The sequence below is a fragment of the Suricata suricatta genome, chromosome 9 (genome assembly GCF_006229205.1).
Source record: "Suricata suricatta isolate VVHF042 chromosome 9, meerkat_22Aug2017_6uvM2_HiC, whole genome shotgun sequence".
In the NCBI taxonomy this organism is placed as follows: domain Eukaryota; kingdom Metazoa; phylum Chordata; class Mammalia; order Carnivora; family Herpestidae; genus Suricata; species Suricata suricatta.
This window is the reverse complement of record NC_043708.1, coordinates 28009137-28028085: the sequence shown is the minus strand read 5'-3', so window position 1 is coordinate 28028085 and position 18949 is coordinate 28009137. Positions and strand designations below refer to the sequence as shown.

At 47.3% G+C, this 18949-nt stretch overlaps 1 protein-coding gene across 2 annotated transcripts in view; it reads right to left on the bottom strand.

Annotated features, from left to right (window-relative positions):
- The window catches only part of DPF3 (double PHD fingers 3), a 249968-nt gene that overhangs the window by 58218 nt on the left and 172801 nt on the right, over window positions 1-18949 (bottom strand). For both annotated transcript variants that reach the window (XM_029951159.1, XM_029951160.1), the window contains exon 7: window positions 15405-15542. In XM_029951159.1, the coding sequence (XP_029807019.1) occupies window positions 15405-15542 (138 nt within the window). The remainder of the gene's footprint in view (window positions 1-15404; window positions 15543-18949) is intronic.

Sequence of the window (18949 nt, the reverse complement as noted above, 5' to 3'; positions counted from 1 at the left end):
ATTCCACGTAGATCATCCTGCTAAAAGTCTCAGGAGACACAGCCTCACCATCTGTCTCTCCAGTTCTCTTAGGGACTTTCCATAATGTCAGATTTTCTCTCTTTTCACAAAATCTTAAAGCAACCAAAGAATCTGGTTTTCTCCAACACACGGTATGCCTTGTGATTTATGAGGATGAAGTAGAATATAGACTATAAGAACTCTCAGGTAATTCTTTCCAATCTTCACCACCAACACACCATTGGTAGGATGCCCTCATCGAATCAGGAACTCCAATACTGCAAGAATTAAAAATTCAGAAATGATCTAGTAGAGCAGAGCAGATAGTAATAGAGAAATTGATCCTGTGTGAAAAGACCAAAGACAGCATTTAATTTACGTAGTGAAGAGAAGTTTCCAAGAAGACTGGATCAGAGCAAGATCCCCACATATATTTGTGTTGGTTGCTGGCCATACAGAGTATCTGGCCAATGGGGTGAAGAAGGTGCTAAGACCCCAGTTGTAGGCCCTGCTGTGTGCGGGTGTGACATGTCAGGGACGGGGAGAGCGGAAGGGTACCATTTTAGTCTAGCAATGACCCAGTATAAAAAGTGACAGTGAATAGTTATGCTTCATTTTCAACAAAATCCTACTCTCTTCTCATAATAGTGAGCTCAGAGCCTCCTTTCATCTTGGTACAATGGTGTAGGATAGACGAATCAATAGCTTTGGCATCTGGTTCTCTTATACTTCTTAGTATCTAGGATTGGTTTCAGGGTGTTTTCCCAGAAAGGTCTCCCAACTCCCCAGCCAAAATAACCAGTCAGGCCTTGGGGAGGGCACTCTGTTGACATCACTTTTATGACCCTTCTCTTGTTTATACATGTGTACACCGGCCCCACCGACCTGTACTAAAAGATCTACTCCTTCTGGTCGGGCACCATGTCTAACTCATCACTGGAACACCTACATGCCCTGCATGCAGGAAATGGTTAACCACAATCTGTGGGATGAATGGCTTAGAAAAGGATGGCAGAGATGTGAGTAGACAGCCCAGTGACACCCCTGGGACACCCTCCTAGTGGGGACAGAGCACTGCATTTGCTTTCCCTGTGGCAGAGTTATCTGTCGCTCTGAATATCATTCACGACATGGTTTATTTCCCAAATCCTCAGAGAGAAGTGCTGGTCCATGTCCAGATGGATCAGTCAGTCATCTGACCCAGCGTCACATCTAGCTCCCAGAGTAAACAAGAGTGGGTGGCTGAGGGCCCTGGGTTGCTGGGAAGAACAAGACTGTAGCCCTACTATGAGAGGAGAAACAACATTCCATACACAAACATACAAGAAGTAGAAGACTATGATTGTCTCTTGAGAAAGGGACACCAGGTTGCTACCCCCTCAGCCTCCCTCTTCTTCAATGGCTTCTTGAAAAGAAAAAGAAGCAGACATTTATTGCACTACAAAACTGTGACAGATTTAACACAGGATGCTTTACATACATTATTTCATTGATTCTCACAAAAACTTTGTAAAGTGGGAATTATTTGACGGATGAGGTAACCGAAACTCAGAGAAATTAAGGGGCTGGCTTCAGGCCCATTTCAAAGTGCAGGAGGGGAGATTGACCCCTGGGCTGCCCATGTCCCCAGAGACTCTCTGCCTCCTGGAAAGTCTCGAGGCATACATTTCCGGGCCATACCTTGCATACAAAATATTTCATAAATCTCTTTCGAGTCAACTTGATTCACCCATACGTCAATTAGGAAGCCCAAAGGGATCAAAATTATTGAGATCGGCCTGATAAAAGCAGAAATTCCCTTTGAACGTAAATGTGATGTCCCTACCACAGTAATCCATGCTGGGTGATCCTGTTTATTGTCACATACTCTGCGAAAACACTTCTCCAGAGAATTCCAGAAGCTCTGGAAGGAATTTTTTCAAGTAAAGCTTACACCACAGCTATACTGGCCTATGGCCTGACCTAGCCATGGGCAATTTCCTGGTACCGTGTATGAGATCATTATAAAAAGGATTTTACTATAAATAGGAAGCTCACCCAGACCTTTCAAGAGGGATTTAAATAGAGATTCTGCTTCTGCCTATGGGAAATTGAGTCCCACTTTGTTGAATAAGACAAAAGAAGGGCAAAGACCCAAGTGGTATCTTGATGGCAATGTCCGTAAAGATGGATTTGGTTTTTCATTGATTAATGTTCATGGGCTGAGATCATATAAGAGATACAAGGAGCTGCTAAGAAAATAAAGTGAGCCCTAAGAGTATCAGAATTTGCCTGAGGGAGTTAACTCTAAAAATCTCAAAGGGGGGCGGAAAATGGAAATCAAGAACAAAGTTCATGAAGAAACACACACACACACACACACACACACACACACACACACACACATAAATAAATAAACAGAAGATGGAAGGGAGCATTCAAATCAAACCAAAATAAAAGGAAAGCCAAACCCCAAAGAGTCTCCCCGCCATGCCTGGTAAAGGGTGAACAGTCATTCTGGAAAGGTCTCAGTGTACGCTACGGGATTTTTTTACTCCAATTGGGCCACATGTCTGTTGGAAACAAGGCCCCAAATCCCTAAAACTCCCACCCAGACGGGGCCATGTTCGCCCCTTTCAGTCTGAGCTCTGCTGTGATATGCCTGCCCCTCATGAAAAGAAAGAGTGGTGGGGACAGTCTGGCCACCAGCGACACCCCCTCAGCTGGTTCTGCCAAGACCAAAGCTGTGTCCCAAATGTCCCAGGGAAATAGGAAGCGAGCCAGGAGTTGAGGCTCCTCTGTGGCACACCCACAAAAGCGTGACTTCACATCCCGAGCAGACGCTCAGTCTGCCTGCCAGAGCCTGGCGTGTAGAAGCACGTGGCCCATGCTCTGTGCCCACCACCCGGCCACAGTCCGGGGACTGTTTCTTCCAGGGCCTGCTGGTTGAGTGTGCGGCCCTTGGGGAGCCTGAGGGGCAGCGAGAAGGGCCCTCCAGGAGGAGCTGTGCCTCGCCCCTCTCACTTGCTCCCCCACCGCCCTCCATGGCTGACAGTTCCCATCCCTCCACAGGGCTGACCTGTTTCCATGGCAACCGGAATCCTGGGCTCTGGCAGCCTCTGGTCTTGCCACCTGTTATTACTTCATCTCTCAAGTGTAAAGCCTCCTAGCCAGTGCCACTTGGCTGTGCATCTTCAGAGGACGGAGTAAAGAGAAGGGGAGAGGAAAGAGGGAAAGCAGAAAGGCAACCCCAGGCTGGCCACACAGGACACACGGGACAGGCCGGGGTAGGGGAAGAAGGGAAGGCGAGGGGGTGGGGAGTAAGCCAACGTGCCTTCCCTTCAGAATCAGCGAGCAGGCCTCAGCTGGAGGCCACCGCCACATCCCGCTACCTTGTACCCAGCCTTTAATGAGGGCTGTGGGAGGGGCGGGGAGCGGGCGGGTGCTGGGGCAGCTGCACGGAGATCTGCTCAGGCCCACACAGAGCAGAGCAAGGAGAGGGTTAAAGTAGCAAGATAAAGACTGTGGGGAAGGCTGGACCAGAGGGCAAACAGAGTCTCAGAGCCTGGATAAATGGCCTTAATTCTCATGCTCTTGCTCACCCTACTCCTTACGTGTTTACTCATATAAATTATCCCCAAGGCCTGACACCTTTTTTCACTGCTTCCCTAGAACTGATGAAAAAATAAATCCTACAGATTCAAGGAATGTTGGGATTCCATTCAGGCCGGTTCTTCTGGGCGACTAACAGAGACTCGGGCCCCACCCCAGGGCTCCAGAAGGAAGACAGATGATGCCTTGCTCCCTGGACGTGGACAGACAAGGGGACTGAGGGGCTCGACAGGGAAACGGACACCGGGGTCCACTCTCCGCACGCCCGTTAGGCCGCTAGAGTCCGCGACCGCAGAGAAGTCGCTCTCTCTCAGGGGCCATTTTGCCACCGAGCACTGGGGACAAAGTGAATGTATGGTAAGGATTAAGGAGGCAGTGTTGCTAATGCAGAGTGATTCCAGGCACTGAGATTAGTCCGCAGGGAGAAACGAAGGCCAAGGCCTGATTCAGTAAGTCTTCAAGTTTATGGATGGTCCTCAATCGCCACAGTCCGTGTTGTTCAGGACAACATGAGGAAGAATGAGCTGAAATGGTAGCACGTGCCACACAAAAGCTGGGAGCAAAGCCGGTTAAACAAAGGCCTAGTGCAGGCCTCTGGCCTTGGGAGGATTTCCCTGGGCCAGGGGCTGAGTGCATCCCTATCTATCCCTGGGCAGGGGGCTGAGTGCATCCCTATCTAGAGACAAGAGAATATACTAGATGGCATTGTAAGGTCCCTTTTCGGCCTGTGATTTGACGATTATAAGAGGGAAGGACAGATCAGAAAAGCAGGGTTCTCCAAACCCAGGGGAACTCAGCGTCTCATCAGGTGCTCTGTCTGTGGTCATGTCTCTCTCCCTCTTCGCAGGGAGCTCCCTGAGGGCAGGAGTGGGGACTTTAATCACAGAATCCCCAGCACCCAGCACAGTGACTGAGCCGGCATTGGCCACACATACTTAACGAAAGGGATGGACAATCTTCACAGAGGCTTTTTGGAGATAGAAAAAACTCAGGCAAAGGGAAGTCAAAGACTAGGAGCCAAATGGATGTCAAGTGTCCCTGAGGACCGAGTGATCATTCTAAAGCACTGTCAGCATCAGTCCTGTTCATAACAGGGACAGAAAGAGGGAGCAGTAGAAGTAACAGGAGGGCTCATGGGAGAGTATAAAGCTGTGGTGGAGAAAGCCAATGGGCGTGGCCTCCGTCGGGAACCCTTTCCTTGAGGCATTTCTTGGAAAACCAGGAAGGAAGGACTTAAGAACCCCCAGACTCTGTTAGTCCCAAAGCCCCTTGAACCCCAGGTTTGGTCTCTCACCAGAGGCCCTGCAGCAGCTGGAGAGAAAATAGGCCATCTTACTCTGTCTGAATGGCTGCAGAATCTTTATAAAAGCTTTAAGTGTGGTGTCAGTTACGTCACCTTCCTCGCGTCTACCTTCTTTTCTCCATCTTTCTGGAGTGCAAAACGCAGACCATTAGACACACACCTTGACAATATTGACCCCTAAACACTGGGGCGTAAAAACAGAAAACATGTCTGCTCACATCGATGCCCCATCCTGACACACGTATTTGCTTAGAGTTGCGGTTTGCAAGGAATTTGGATATCACATCACCCATTCTGGGGACAGATGGTCACATGACCCACCAGTAATGTCCTTTGTGCTCCAGCCTCAGGCTGGCAACTTTGAGTCTGTCATTGATGCTTCGGAAAAGCGAGGAAAAGACCAAGCAAAGCTGATTACTTTTCTCAGGGCTGATTAGAGAAAGCACAAGGAGATATTTCAATGTTTCAGTGGAAGGTCACAAAGGTCAGTTCATGTTCTGGCATAGCAACTTGTTATTGCCACCAAATGAGTCAGTTGAAGGGAAAAACGTTTAATCTGAGAGTAACTATGTCAACAGGGCTCTGAACGAAGTGGTGTCATTCCCCTCAGAGAATTGCAGGACATCTCGGTGCTTTAGAGCAGGATAAGCCTTGTCCGTTTAAGTTGTCAGGATATTATTATTGTGATATTAGAATTCAGCAAGCCCCCTTCCTCTCTTGCTCGGCCTTGCCTCTCTCCACCCCTCCTCCCCACCACCTCCAGGGATGCAGTATGTCAACCCCAGCTGCCCAAAATGGAACAGCATTTTCTAGGTTCTTCGGACTGAAAAGCAGTACTCAGGAAAAGGAAAAGGGTGCGCCTCCAGCGCAAGAACCTGAGGATTGCAACAGAGTGAAGAGACCACATGGCCAAACAGCAGCCCGGCTCAGGGATGAGGGCCCAGACGGGGGACGCACCCAGAAAGCAAGCCAGGAAGCAGGTGCTGGGAGCTCCAGACACGTTTGCCACAGGTGAATTCACAAGAGAAAATAGACTGAACAGAAGTCTCCAAAAAGGGGATTTCTCTCAGGCAGTGGATCATCTGGGAACTTGTTAAAAATGCAAATTCTAGGCCTCTATGCCAGACGCACTGATTCCAAAATTCCGTGGTAGAATCCAGCAGTCTCTGTTTTCAGGAACAGGTGATACTGATGCGCTCAGGCTTGGGAACCACCACTCTAACACCACACGTGTGTCACACACACTTTCTGTTAATACGGTGCTTTATTAGAATTGTCTTCTTTAATCTTCACATAACCCTATGAGGTAGACGCATTAATGTTCTCATTTCACATAGTGATAGTCGGGGTACAGAAAAGCTGGGTAGCCTATCTAAGGTCACGTGTTAGTAAGTGGCCCCACTGGCTCTGCACCTGGGCAGTGCGGCTCAGGCCTGCCTGGTACCGACCTACCATGGGCACAAAAACCAGACCCCTGAGGGAAGTCGAGTCAGAGGGGCTGGCAGGCCCTGGAGGACAAGGCTTCTCAAATGTGAGTGCCATGCAAAAAACCACTTAGGGAATCTCAGTTAAATTCATATTAGGATTCATAGGCCTGGCTTAGAGCCTAAGATTCCATATTTCTTACAAGCTCCCCCACAGGATAGCCCACTGTCTAGGTTTGCCCGGTGCTGAGGGGTTCCCAGCACACAGGCTTTCAGTCTAAAAGTGGGAATGTCCTGGGCAAACCTGGGTAAGTTGGTCACCTGAATCCCAGCTGATGCTGAAGCTGCTGATCGCACTGTGAGAAGCAAAAATGCAGGACCTCGAGGTGAGATTTGGATCGTATTCAAGTGTGATATAAGTTTTGAGAATGGAATATAGCATAATCTATTTTAGACTTTAAAATTTTTTTATGTTTCTTATTTATTTTTGAGAGACAGGCAGCGTGAACAGGGGAGGGTCAGAGAGAGAAGGAGATACAGAATCCAAAGACAGGCTCCAGGCTCTGAGCTGGCAGCACAGAGCCTGACGCAGGGCTCGAACCCATAAAGAGATCATGAGATCATGACCTGACCTGAGCTGAAGGCAGACATTTAACCAACTGAGCCACCCACGCGCCCTTATTTTAGACTTTAAAAAGATCACTTTTGGGGTGCCTATGTGGCTCAGTCGATTAAGCATCTGACTTTGGCTCTGCTCATGATCTATAGTTTGTGGGTTCAAGCTCTACATTGGGTTCTGTGCTGACAGCTCAGAGCGTGGTTCCTGCTTCAGATTCTGTCTCCCTCTCTTGTGTCCCTACCCTGCTGCACTCTGTCTGTCTCTCTCTTAAAAATAAATAAATACTAAAAAAAACTTTTTTTTAAAGATCACTTTGGCTACTCCATGGAGAATATAATAAGAGGCAAAATACAGGCCGGGAGGCCAAGAAAGAAGCTGCCATGATCCAGGCAGGAGCTGGTGGAGGCCAGGAGATGGAGATACCAAGACAGACATGGAGGGCATTTTGGAGGGGAAGCTGATACAAGTGTGAAGGAAAACAAAGCCAAGGATGAATCCTAGGATTTCCACCTTAGGCACAGCATTCGTTTTTTTTAAAGAACAAGGTCAGTAAGAGATAGAGAGATATAAGCTAGAAAAGACCACGAGACACAAATGAGAGAAAGATTCGAGAAAATTACTGAACGAAGTGATGTATGAATTTTTTTCTAGAGTAAGACCCATTTACAAATTAAAATCTGAAGCAGAATTTGTAATGGTGGGGGGAGGGGTTCATATAACACCACAAACAGCTAAAGTTAGTTTTAAAGAGTAAATGTGCCTACTGGGGACTGAATTGTGTCTCTCCCAAAATGCATATGTTGAAACCCTAACCCTCAACATGACGGTATTTGGAGGTGGGGCCCTGGGGAGGGGATTGTGTTTAGATGAAGTCATGAGGATGGCAGGATTGGCCTTATAAGAAGAGATATCAGAGAGCTTGCTTCTCTCTACTGACCTGTATCAAGGAAAAGCCATGCAAGGACGCAGAAGATGATGTCCGTCTCCAACCCAAGAGGAGAGTCCTCACCAAATACCGGCACTGCCGGCACTTTTATACTGGATTTCCAGTCTCCAGGACTATGAGAAGTAAATCTCTATTGTTTAAGCCCCCTATGATATTTTGCTAGGCAGTCCAAGATCAGTACCCATTAATACATCTGTCTGTTTTGAAAAGCCCCTGTTGGATATGATACACTTCACAAATGACCTGTAGGTGAAAATTGGGACATCACTAGACCCGTGACAAGATCTCATCTTTGGGATTAGGATCCATCACTTGGGGTTCCAATGTCCTGACTTAATTGAAAGGTATTCAACTTAAGCACATTCACATCTCAGCTTCCCATCTTGTTTACCATGTGACTTGGGGCAGGTTACTCATCCTTTCTGAGCCTCTGTTTCCTCATGTGCAAAATGAGAGCAATGGCATGTGCCTCACAGACTATGAACTTTACACAAGATGATGGGTGCGAAGGGCCTGGCACCCATTAGGTATTCTGTCATTTCTTCCCTCTCTTTCTTCTATGTAAAATAATCTTACTTCCGATAAAGGTAGGTGTGAAAAATGAAAGGCCTAACTCAGTAAAGTTTCCCAAGAAGTGACACATGACCAGAGAATTCACATTCATGCCCATGTCCATGAGCACATCAGGCGGAGTCTGTGTGCCTTGGTGTCCTCCAGGGGACACGGCAGCTACCTCACAGGGTTGCTGTGAGGAATGAATGAGATAAATGTGGCACGCCTAGCACAGTGTCTGACACATTCAAGGAATGTCAGCAAGTATTATTGTCATTGTCATTACTCAGGACATGGGACTCCTTCAATCCTGAACGTTCTATTTAATTAGGCCCAAAATGTGAGAGAAATAAAAAAGGCTCACAGAAAGGCAAAGGCTCACAGAAAGGCAAGGGTGGGGGTGTGGAGACCCTATTCTGGGGAGATGGGATGGCAGACACAGGGGCGCTACCCCTGGCTAGATTTTGCTCCACAGCTTCCTCCCTCTTGGTGTCCTGCATCCATCGTGTTTCCCCAATTAAACCAGAAATTGTCCTACGCCTAAGACCACATGTTTTTGTGTTTTTAGAGGCCCGATTCTACACAGCCCCACAAGCAGGCACAGGCACAGTAGGCGCTCAATAAATACTCGTGTTTAGCCTGTACAGAAGGATTGGTGTCCTACATCTAAGGTTTAGCAGAGGGTGGGCCAGGGCCAGGCTGGGTTCTGATAGCTCCGCCAATGCCAGTGAGACCCCCACAGGCAGTTAGCTTCCTGGCATCGCACAGCCACGGACAGGCCCTGACTCAGATTAGCCATCTGTGGTCATGGACATGCTCTGTTGGTCCAAATAGCACAGAGACGGGATATGAGCATTCACGATGCGCAGGCCCAGTGCCAAACACCGACATCATCTCAATGGAGACTCACGCAACCCCATGAGGTCAGTATGGTTATTCTCTCCATCTCACAGATGAGGCAACAAAGGAGCAAAGAAATGTGAGGAACTAATCCACATTCACACACACACAAGATGGCGGAGGGGCAGCGCCATGACTCACACCCTAGCCTGGCCAATTCTACTGCCATTCTCCCAGCCTGTGGGTCTGAAAAATTAACTCCAAGTATGCCCTCAAGGCCAGAGCAGCCCCTCGGGTTTCTTTTCACTTCATCATCTATGAACTGCTGAGTTCAATAATAATTCACCTAAAGAACACCTGTTGTTAGATTCCAAATTTACTCTTCAAGAAGTAAGAACCGGCTCCCTTTTCCAGACAGAGCCCTGTTTCTGGATTTTCCTCCCTCCCCCTGTAACAAAGCCCAAATTTCCTGCATCAAGGTTGGGATTGCAGTGGGTTGTGTGTGCTTTATGGTTTTTTTTAGGCACCTTCGGAGTGATCCAAAATTCTTAAGCTTGTGTCAAAGGTAATTTTCACTCTCTCTCTTAAAGCTCTACTCGTTGCCCTCGGGCCATATGCTAGAGGACAGAGATGTCAGGAGACTAACATCTGTTAGATCTTTCCCATCAGTGTAGCAATGACATCATATGCTTCTTTTAGGTAATTTGCACATTATCAGACTAATTTTCAGATTATCTAATCAGCCGACATTACCCTTAATCAACTCAGCTCTCCTCTTCCAGTTCTGCACAGTACAACGTGCCCTCCAAAGGCACACTAGGGTGGGGCTTTTTCTGCTCTTGACAGATACTGAAAGCCCAGCTATGTGCCAGGCACACCAGCATTATGCAGAAGACTGAGACCTCCCAGGACCCAGGACAACCCAACTTCCATTCCATGGACCTGAGAAACAGGCTTGAAATAAATTGTATAGATCCATATTTTAAAAAGCACTTTCCTCTGAGGAGTTCCATGTATGTCATAGAGAACATCTGATACTCATTTATGCTGTTAGGTAAAAGAGATGTTCCATGTGACAATTAATAATATGCCAAACAAAATTTTTTTATAAATCATTTGTCCTTGCCTTCTAGTAATTGCTACTGAGGCTCTCCTTTTCATACAGGATGACAGCTACACAGCCTGGCATAGAAGTGACGTCCAACGGTGGCTCCTGCTCACTTTCCCACCATTCTTCCAATGACACTGTCAGGAGTCGACTACTAGCACTTATCTGAGGCATCATGCTATTTCATATCCGCTGCCCGCCCCCGCCCCCCCCAAGACTTTGCCTCCACCTGGGAAGCCCTCTCCCGGGAAATTCTTCTTCACTCTTCCAGAGCTCACTTGAATGTCACCTTCTTAGCAAAGCCTTTGCAAATCCCCTAATGCAGTGGTTCTCAGGCTTTGGTGGGCACCAGAGTGCCCAGGAGGGCTTTCTAGAACACAGATCGTGACCCCCACTCTCAGAGCCTCTATTTGAGGTCTTCTGGAGTCAAGAATCTGCATTTCCAACAAGTTCCCTGGTGATGCTGATTCCACACCTGGGGCACCACTGCCCTAAGGGGTTGAGTATGTACTGTGCCCTTGACCCTTTGGTCTTCACAATTCTACACATATTCCATTATACACTCCTCCACAAGACTGTGAGCTCTCAAAAACAGAGATTAAGACAGTGTTTAGCACAGGGATACTAAACCAATGAATAGATGGATAGATGGATGGACGGACAGACAGAAGAATGTATTAGACTGAATTTAGATCGACATCTTTTCCATTCAAGTACAGAACCTCATAAATGCCCACACCTACCCCACCTCACAGAAAATACCTTGAAAGCACCATCTTTAGTAGATTCTCCCTGTGCATAGAAAATAAAAGGAAATTCAAGAAGAGTTTTGGTATTGTGAGCATGGGTCAAAAGAGTTTTGAATTCTAATCCAGTGTTCTCTGCTACCCTGGCCCCTCTGGAGCTGTTTACCAAGGTGGCATTTCAGATGTCAAAAGAGAATGCTTCTTTTTTCTTTTTTAAGTTGATTTATTATTTTGAGAGAAAGAGAGCATGAATGGGGGAAGGGCAGAGAGAGAAGGAGAAAGACAATCTCAAGTAGGCTCTATGCTGTCAGCACAGAGCATGATGTGGGGCTTGAACTCACAAACCGTGAGTTCATGACCTGAGCCAAAATCAAGAGTCATACACTTTAACTGACTGAACAACCCAGGTGCCGCCACAAAAGAATGCTTCCGAGTGGCACCATGCAGAGTCCCAACCTGCCCAAGCCTTCCCTCCTTGTACTCATATACATGTAGTCTATGCGTGTACATGTACGTACACACACGTGTGCACACACACATACATACACACAGTGATTTCCTTTTTAGAAAGCAGACAGAGATGGTCAGAGAAATGCAAGGAGAAAGAAAAATGTAGCGTCACACGGGGAGGGAAGGGGGGCCGCTTAGGGGGGGAAGACCCCAACAGAAAAGTACTACGTGCCAAGGTGAGTGGTGGAGCTCCAAGCATCTCAGGGCTGCCTATAGTTGAGGCAGAGGCAAGGGCAAGAAGGAAAGGGAACAAACCTTGAGAAGAGACAAGAAATGTATACTCAGGAGAAAATGAGCAGCTAGCAGAGGAACAAAGGCGAGAGAACATTGGCTGGTGGGGGGTAGAGGGAGCAGTCAATTGCTGAGCTGGCAGCACAGGACAGCTGGGGGCTGGGGGGGTAGGGGGCGAGGGGAGGTCAGTGCTGGCTCCAGCACTCTGCTCTGCCCTTCCAGCAGCAGGCTGCGGCATGGCGCGGGCATGAGCAATGGCTTGGCTGGAGACACAGTCGGGGTGCAGCAAGGGATGGCAGGTGGACAAAGTCAAAAGGTCTCTACCGCTGCAGGTGGTACAAACGCAGATGCCCATGCCACGGAAAACTCCTGAGTCTGTAGGGCTGTTTTCCCCGTGGGCCTGTGTGGGCTCACAAGCAGCTGGGCCTCCCTGCAGCTCTGCTAGAGAGGGAAAAGGCAGCATTCCCACTTCACTGGCATCCAGAACTTTTCCTGGGGGATCTGCAGCTTAGCCTCTTGGATTAAACTCTCCTGCCTCCCTCCCCCACTGCAAAAGCCTCGCCAAGGGAGAATCACAAAGCTGAGACCTCAGATGCAGTCACGTTCAATTCACCACACACCCCCGGTGGCATTTAGGGGCAGGATGGATGGGAGCCCACCCCCACCCCAAACAGTGGGAGCAGCTCATGACTGGGTTTTAACGATGCTGGCAATTAGTGCTCATGAGGAAGTGGTTGGGGGGCTGCTCACAGGGGAATGTGGGAGGGAACAGAGCAGACATTCGGAGCAGCAAACAGATTGGTGGCGTGTGTGGTGCAAAGAACCTGGGAAGAGCTGCTGTCTCTTAGATTTCTTCAGAGAAATTAGGGCAGAGGGAAAGGATGGCTTCTGTGGATACTAAGGACCTTCCTGCCACGCCCTCCTCCTCCTCACTAACAAAACTGGAGTTAATCACAGAATTCTCAGAGGCATTGTGAAGAGATGTTGTTAAAAGGTGTTTGTGAAGGTTCTAGAATCTTCTTTATGTAAAGAGGCCCCAGGTGAGCCTAGGGACAGCTACTCTTTTCTACACAGCTTAAAACCCTTGGGTAGGGGCACCTGGGTGGCTCAGTCAGTTTAGCATCCGGCTTCGGCTCAAGTCATGATCTCACAGTTCATGGGTTCAAGCCCCGCATCGGGCTCTGTGCTGACAGTTCAGAGCCTGGAGCCTGCTTCAGATTCTGTACCTCCCTCTCTCTCTGTCTCTCTCTGTCTCTCAAAAATAAATTTTAAAACATTAAAAAAATATTAAAAATAAAACCCTTGGGTAGTCAGATGACCGTTTTTGAAGGATTCAGTTTGTCGTCAGCAGGTGTTGAGGAAAAGGGTAGATGGAAGTTGGAGCCAAGAGGCTCACTGACAAGCCCACAGAGAGAACATGCAGCCAGATTGTGGACACGTCTCCATCCAGGAGGAAGAAAGACTCGGCATCCTGACTAAGTAAGGCCATTTGGCCTCTCAGAGAGGACATGAGGAGACGGAAGACACTGACTCACAAGAGTACATGAGGAGACCCTGGTGCCCTCAGAGGAAGCTGTGGCAGTGCCCATCTTGGAAGTCAACAGCCAACAAGCTGGGGTGGGGGGGGTGGTAGGGATGGCCAAGGAAGAGATTTCCTCAATCCACTCAGGGCCTGCAGTGTACCCGTGGGACCACGCGGAACCTTCCTCTACTGTTGCCACCACCATGCACACAGACACAAAAGACACAGACAAAAGAGAAGCATTCCAAACCCTACTGCATGAGTAAAGGCCCACAAACACAAGGACAAAATGCCTTGACATTTGAGAAGAGATGTAAAGAGGATAAGCCGGTGCAGGGGGGTTGTGGGAAATAATACCAAGTTAACAAATGCTTCAGAGAGAGCAACCGTGGCTAGTAAATACTTTCCAGACAGCAATCCAGTTCGAAAGAGCTCATTCTCGGCCTCCTTGCGATAGGAGACAATAGGTCCACCTGGGCCGCTTGGATCAGAGACGGGATAAGAGGGAAGACAGGGAGACGCTAGAGCCGGCTGCCTCGTACTACACGTTCCTTTCTGAAAGACGAGTGTGACTGGACCAAAGGAACCTCTCCCCGAGGAGGAGAGAGAGCCAGAGAGCTCAGCATTACATAGAAGCCGGTGTAGGGAGATGGGCAAGCTGTCAGACAGTCCTGCCGTGTTTTCCAGGTTCCGTCCAGATGACAACAGCAGGCAAGAAAATAAAGGTCTGTCACATACATGAAAGACTTGGAACTTGCAAATGAGTAAGAATTAAAGGAGTATGGGCTGAATTGGGTCCCCCAAAATGAATCTGTTGAAGCCCTCACCGCCCCCCATCTCATGCCTCAGAATGTGACTATATTCAAGGAGAAGGCCTTTTTAAAGAGGTGATTAAGGTAGGGTAGGCCCTAATTCAGTCTCACTGGTATCCTTACAAGAGGACATTTGGGCACACAAAGAGACAGCAGGGTACACAAACACAGAGGAACCACCACGAGAAGAGGGGGCAAGAGGGCAGATGCTTGCAAGCCAAGGAGAGAGGCCTCTGTGGGAACCAGCCCCGATGACATGTTGACCTGGGACTCACAGCCTCCAAAAGAGCAAGAAAATTAACTTCTGTTCCTTAAGCCACCCAGTCTGTGGTATTTTGTTATGGCATCCTGAGAAAATGAATACAGAAGGCCATGTTACAGGAAGAAAGAAGGGTGAGGGTTAGGCAAGACCAACATGAATCCAAAGAAAGGTCTTGGCCAAAGTATGTTAATTATTTCAAATATTTGGTGAAGGCAGCTGACGGGCATCCACTGACTAAGTTGATTGACTAAAATGGACAGGAGTCACCCTCAGATCCTAGAGTCTGTATATTTTCAAAGGTCTGATCCCTTTCATTGCATTGAATTGTTCACCTTAAGAACACCTACCACAAAATCTTGTGAACAAAGATTCCATCATGCCACCCCATTTTGAATTTTTGACAAGTGCCCCCAGATTATGTTTCATGATGGAATGCTCAAGTAGAAAGCATGCAGCCAAGGCAAATAAATCAAGATTGTTTCACATCTCTTGGTGGCCAGGACATTTGGAAGGTCCACCTGAATTGACATACCCAAGGGTATGCCCAAGTCCGGGTATTATCTGTGAATGAAACTTCTGGAGCTTAAGGAAAAGAGGAGCAGGTCTGGCACTTGCCAATGGCCATGTGAGGATGTTTCCCATGTACCTCAACACTCATCTTCTTCCTCTAGGAGCAGAATTAGGGGGCGCAGAACTGGATGTGATCACTCCCAGTTCTGTTCCCAGCCCAGCTCACTCTAAGCCTTGGGCTTAGATGACCCACAAGGCAGCTGGGGCTGGTCTAAAAGAGCCAAGTCACCACAGGACATTGAAACCAATCAATGAGTGCCACCAAAGATCCCAACGGTGAAAAGAACACTCTACAGCCCTGCCCCAACTCACTTCATCACTGTCCCAACCCACTTCATCACTGCCCCAGCCAACAACTGGGAACTCACGTCTGTGGTTCTCATTTCTGTGGTTAGGTGGGGACCGGGTCTCCTGGTCTTGGGCCTCATCCCCCTCCTCACTGGCCAGGTGAGTGTGGGCGTAGTGGTAGCTGAGTCCTGGACGGTTCTTGTAGCGCTTGCCGCAGACTAGACAGGAAAAGAGGAGAAGAGGGAAAAAGGCAAACGTTAGCAACCTCTGCAGCCACCGCTGTCCTTCTCCCAGGCAGTGGCTCCCATCTATCTACCCCAGAGCTGGGTTTGCCTTAAAGTGTCTCCCGCCCTCAGCACCCTTCACTCTGCTGGACAGAACCAACACCCCAATAACAACATGGACCCAGGTTAAAAAAAAAAAAAACATAAAAGTAAAGGATGGAAGTTGAACTGTTTAAGAGCTCTATCCTTTCCTATCTGTGAGACTCTGGTCAAGTCATTTACCCTCTCTGTCCTCAGTTTCTTCAGAGATAAAATGGGGATAATAATAGTACTTCAATCCTAGAGTCGTTGTGATAAGTTCATCTCTATGCAGAACACTTAGAACAGTGCCAGGCACATGGTAAGGGTGATGATTATTATAACTTTGAGGTCAAAGAGCACTGGTAGTCCATCCAGTCCAACATCCCCATGGCACAGATGAGGCAAGTGAGGCCCAGCAAGGCTAAATGATTTGCCTGGGAACATATAACTGCTTGTGGCAAGAGCCACTAGAACCCAGTTCTCCTGGATTGCCAAGCACTGCTCCCTCCACTACACTCTGGTAAACTCTATACAGCGCAAAAGCTTTATATGGATAACATTTTTGATGTATCACACAGTGATTTTGTGCCAGAAAAACACATTCCACTTCCGCCATGAAAACTGAGGACAAGTCATCATTGGTAGATGTGGCATCTGAGAGCTTGTGCCCTTGGTGCCCCAGGAAGTCTCTGAGACCCAAACTCTAGGAATGTGTCCTTGCAAGCACTACCTCTCACATAGACAGTCTGAGACAAAGGCACCACGCAACATACATACGGCATCGTGGGGCCCAGGAGAAGAAAGGGGCACCTCCAATGGTTGGCTACCCAGTACCTGAGAAGCAGAAGTCCAGCTCAATAGCTTAAGAATAGACCACCCCCACTTTTAACAAAGTTGGATTTAGTGCTTCACTGTTTATAATGATACATGTGGCCAATTTTTAGTCCTTGTCAAATTTAAGTAGTTCCTCATATTCCTGTTTTTGAGTTTTATTATAGGAGAATTTGATCAGCCATACTTTCAGCATCTACTAGTACATGACTCTCCTTCAGTCTGTTGATATGGTGAATTACGTTGATTTCCTAATGTTTCCTATTATTGAACCAATCTTGTATTTCTAGAATGGTCTCCATTTGGTGAGAGTGTATTATCTACTTGATACACTGCTACATTCTATTTTCTAATCTTTTGATCTATACTCAGACGATATAGATGCATAATTTTTGACCTATCTTTTACCGTGTGTCAGTATTATGGTTATGCTGACTTCCAAAAATGAATTGAAGCATTTTGCTGTGTGAAATTGGACAAGATACATAATCTCCCTGTGCCTTTTATCTTATCTGAAAATGATGATAGTACTACTTACCTTGAAGGATTATAAATAATGCATGTCAAGTATCTCACTCAGTACCCAGCACATAACAGATGCTCAATAAATGGTAGTGAGGGGTGAGGGGCTTCAGCTCGATCTGCCACATCTTAAGTGCTCAACCCTCCTGAAAGAGGGACTTTGACCCTCATACAATGGAATTCAGCAATTGGTTGGACTTTCTTAATTAGGTGTGAGTCTGAAATTCAAGTTGGTGACCTAGTAACTATAATTCAAGTCCTACAATTGGCTAGTTACATTCTCCCTCTCCCTGCCTCCCTCCCTCTCTCTCTCTCTCTCTCTCTCTCTCTCTCTCTCTCTCTCGTAAATATTTCAAAAAAATAAAATAGCACTGCACATCTCAATTCCATTTGACGCGGGAAATGGGACCTCAAGAGGCCCCTGAGGTGCACTCTGGTCCTGCTTGTGGCTTTTTCTATTTAACCTTTTCAATGATCTGAGGTCAATAAACAGCAAATTATGGGGTCATTGGATACAAATCCACTAAGTAACCAACACGCTGTTGGTGAAGAATAAGTGTTTATTAGAAATAAGGACAATAATACCAGTATTTACATGAGGAGGTCTCAGCTGACTCTGGGGGCCTCCCTACTGCAAATTCCACAGCATTTGTGCCATGCCATGTTGTGTCAATTATCACTGTTTTCCTTAGTCACAGAATTTCTTTTTATTTTTTTTAATGTTTATTTATTTTTGAGAGAGAGAGACAGAGCACAAGCAGGGGAGGGGCAAAGAGAGAGGGAGACACAGAATCTAAAGCAGGCTTCAGGCTCTGAGCTGTCAGCACAAGAGCTCGACATGAGGCTTGAACCCACAAACTGTGAGATCATGATCTGAGTCAAAGTCAGGCACTTAACTGACTGAGCCACCCAGGCGCCCCCAGGATTTCAGGATCTTAATAGTCATGTGGTCTCACTATCAAATTGTTTCATTCCCAATAATACTAGATGTCTGGGACAATTCCACTGATTGGGCAATGAACTACCCATCTGAGTAGGCATATCTTCTTTGATCTCCTTGAATTATAGTTACGTCTATACCCGAGGACTTAAAGACGGTTTCATACTAATTTCACCTTAATAACAACAACTCCGCCTCTTATGTTGCCATGCACATACTACACCTTCAAAACATATTCATTGAATAGCTGATGAATGAACACAGAAACACTTTGTGGGAAAGCCAGGAGACAGGGGAGGGGGGAAGCGTGTAGAATCTGATCCATATATCCACATTAATCTCATACTCATAGGTCTTTAAACCTCCAGAACCAAACCCAAGCAAAAAGCTTCCCGTATCTTCTTTCCCAACACCAATGTAGAGTAATTATTTTTAAAGCAAATTCTTTTGCTAGAAAAGAAGTTCTCGAAGAGTAGTCCCCAGACCAGCACCATCAGCATCACCTGGGAAGTTGTTAGAGATGCATATTCTCGGGCTCCACCCCAGACCTACTGAATCAGAAACTGGGGATGTGGCCAGAAATCTCTATTCAGTAAGTGCTCCAGGTGATTCTGGTGCACTCTACAGTCTAAGAACCACTCTGCTAGAAGATTGACTGTATTTAGGCTTGACTCTACCCACCCTGGTGCACCTGCCCTTTGGGATGGACAGAAGTGGCAGGCAGGGACAGTTAGACTTGTACTTGGTCATTAGAAGAAGCAGAACCAGAAAAAACGCGGAGGAAATGTGGCCTCTTAACTATCATCTCTATACACAGGGCTCTCCTGACCAAGCTTCATTTTTCACCATCTGCTTATACCATCATACTCCTTCATCACCAGGTCTTCAAGAAAACATGTATTCAGCATTTAATATGTGTCCAACCCTGTGGCATCAGAAGGACAAAGATAAAGGAGCCTCAGTCCCCTCCCTCTGGGAGTTCAAAGTCTGGCAGAGAAGAGGTACACATCAACAAGCAGAGTCGGGG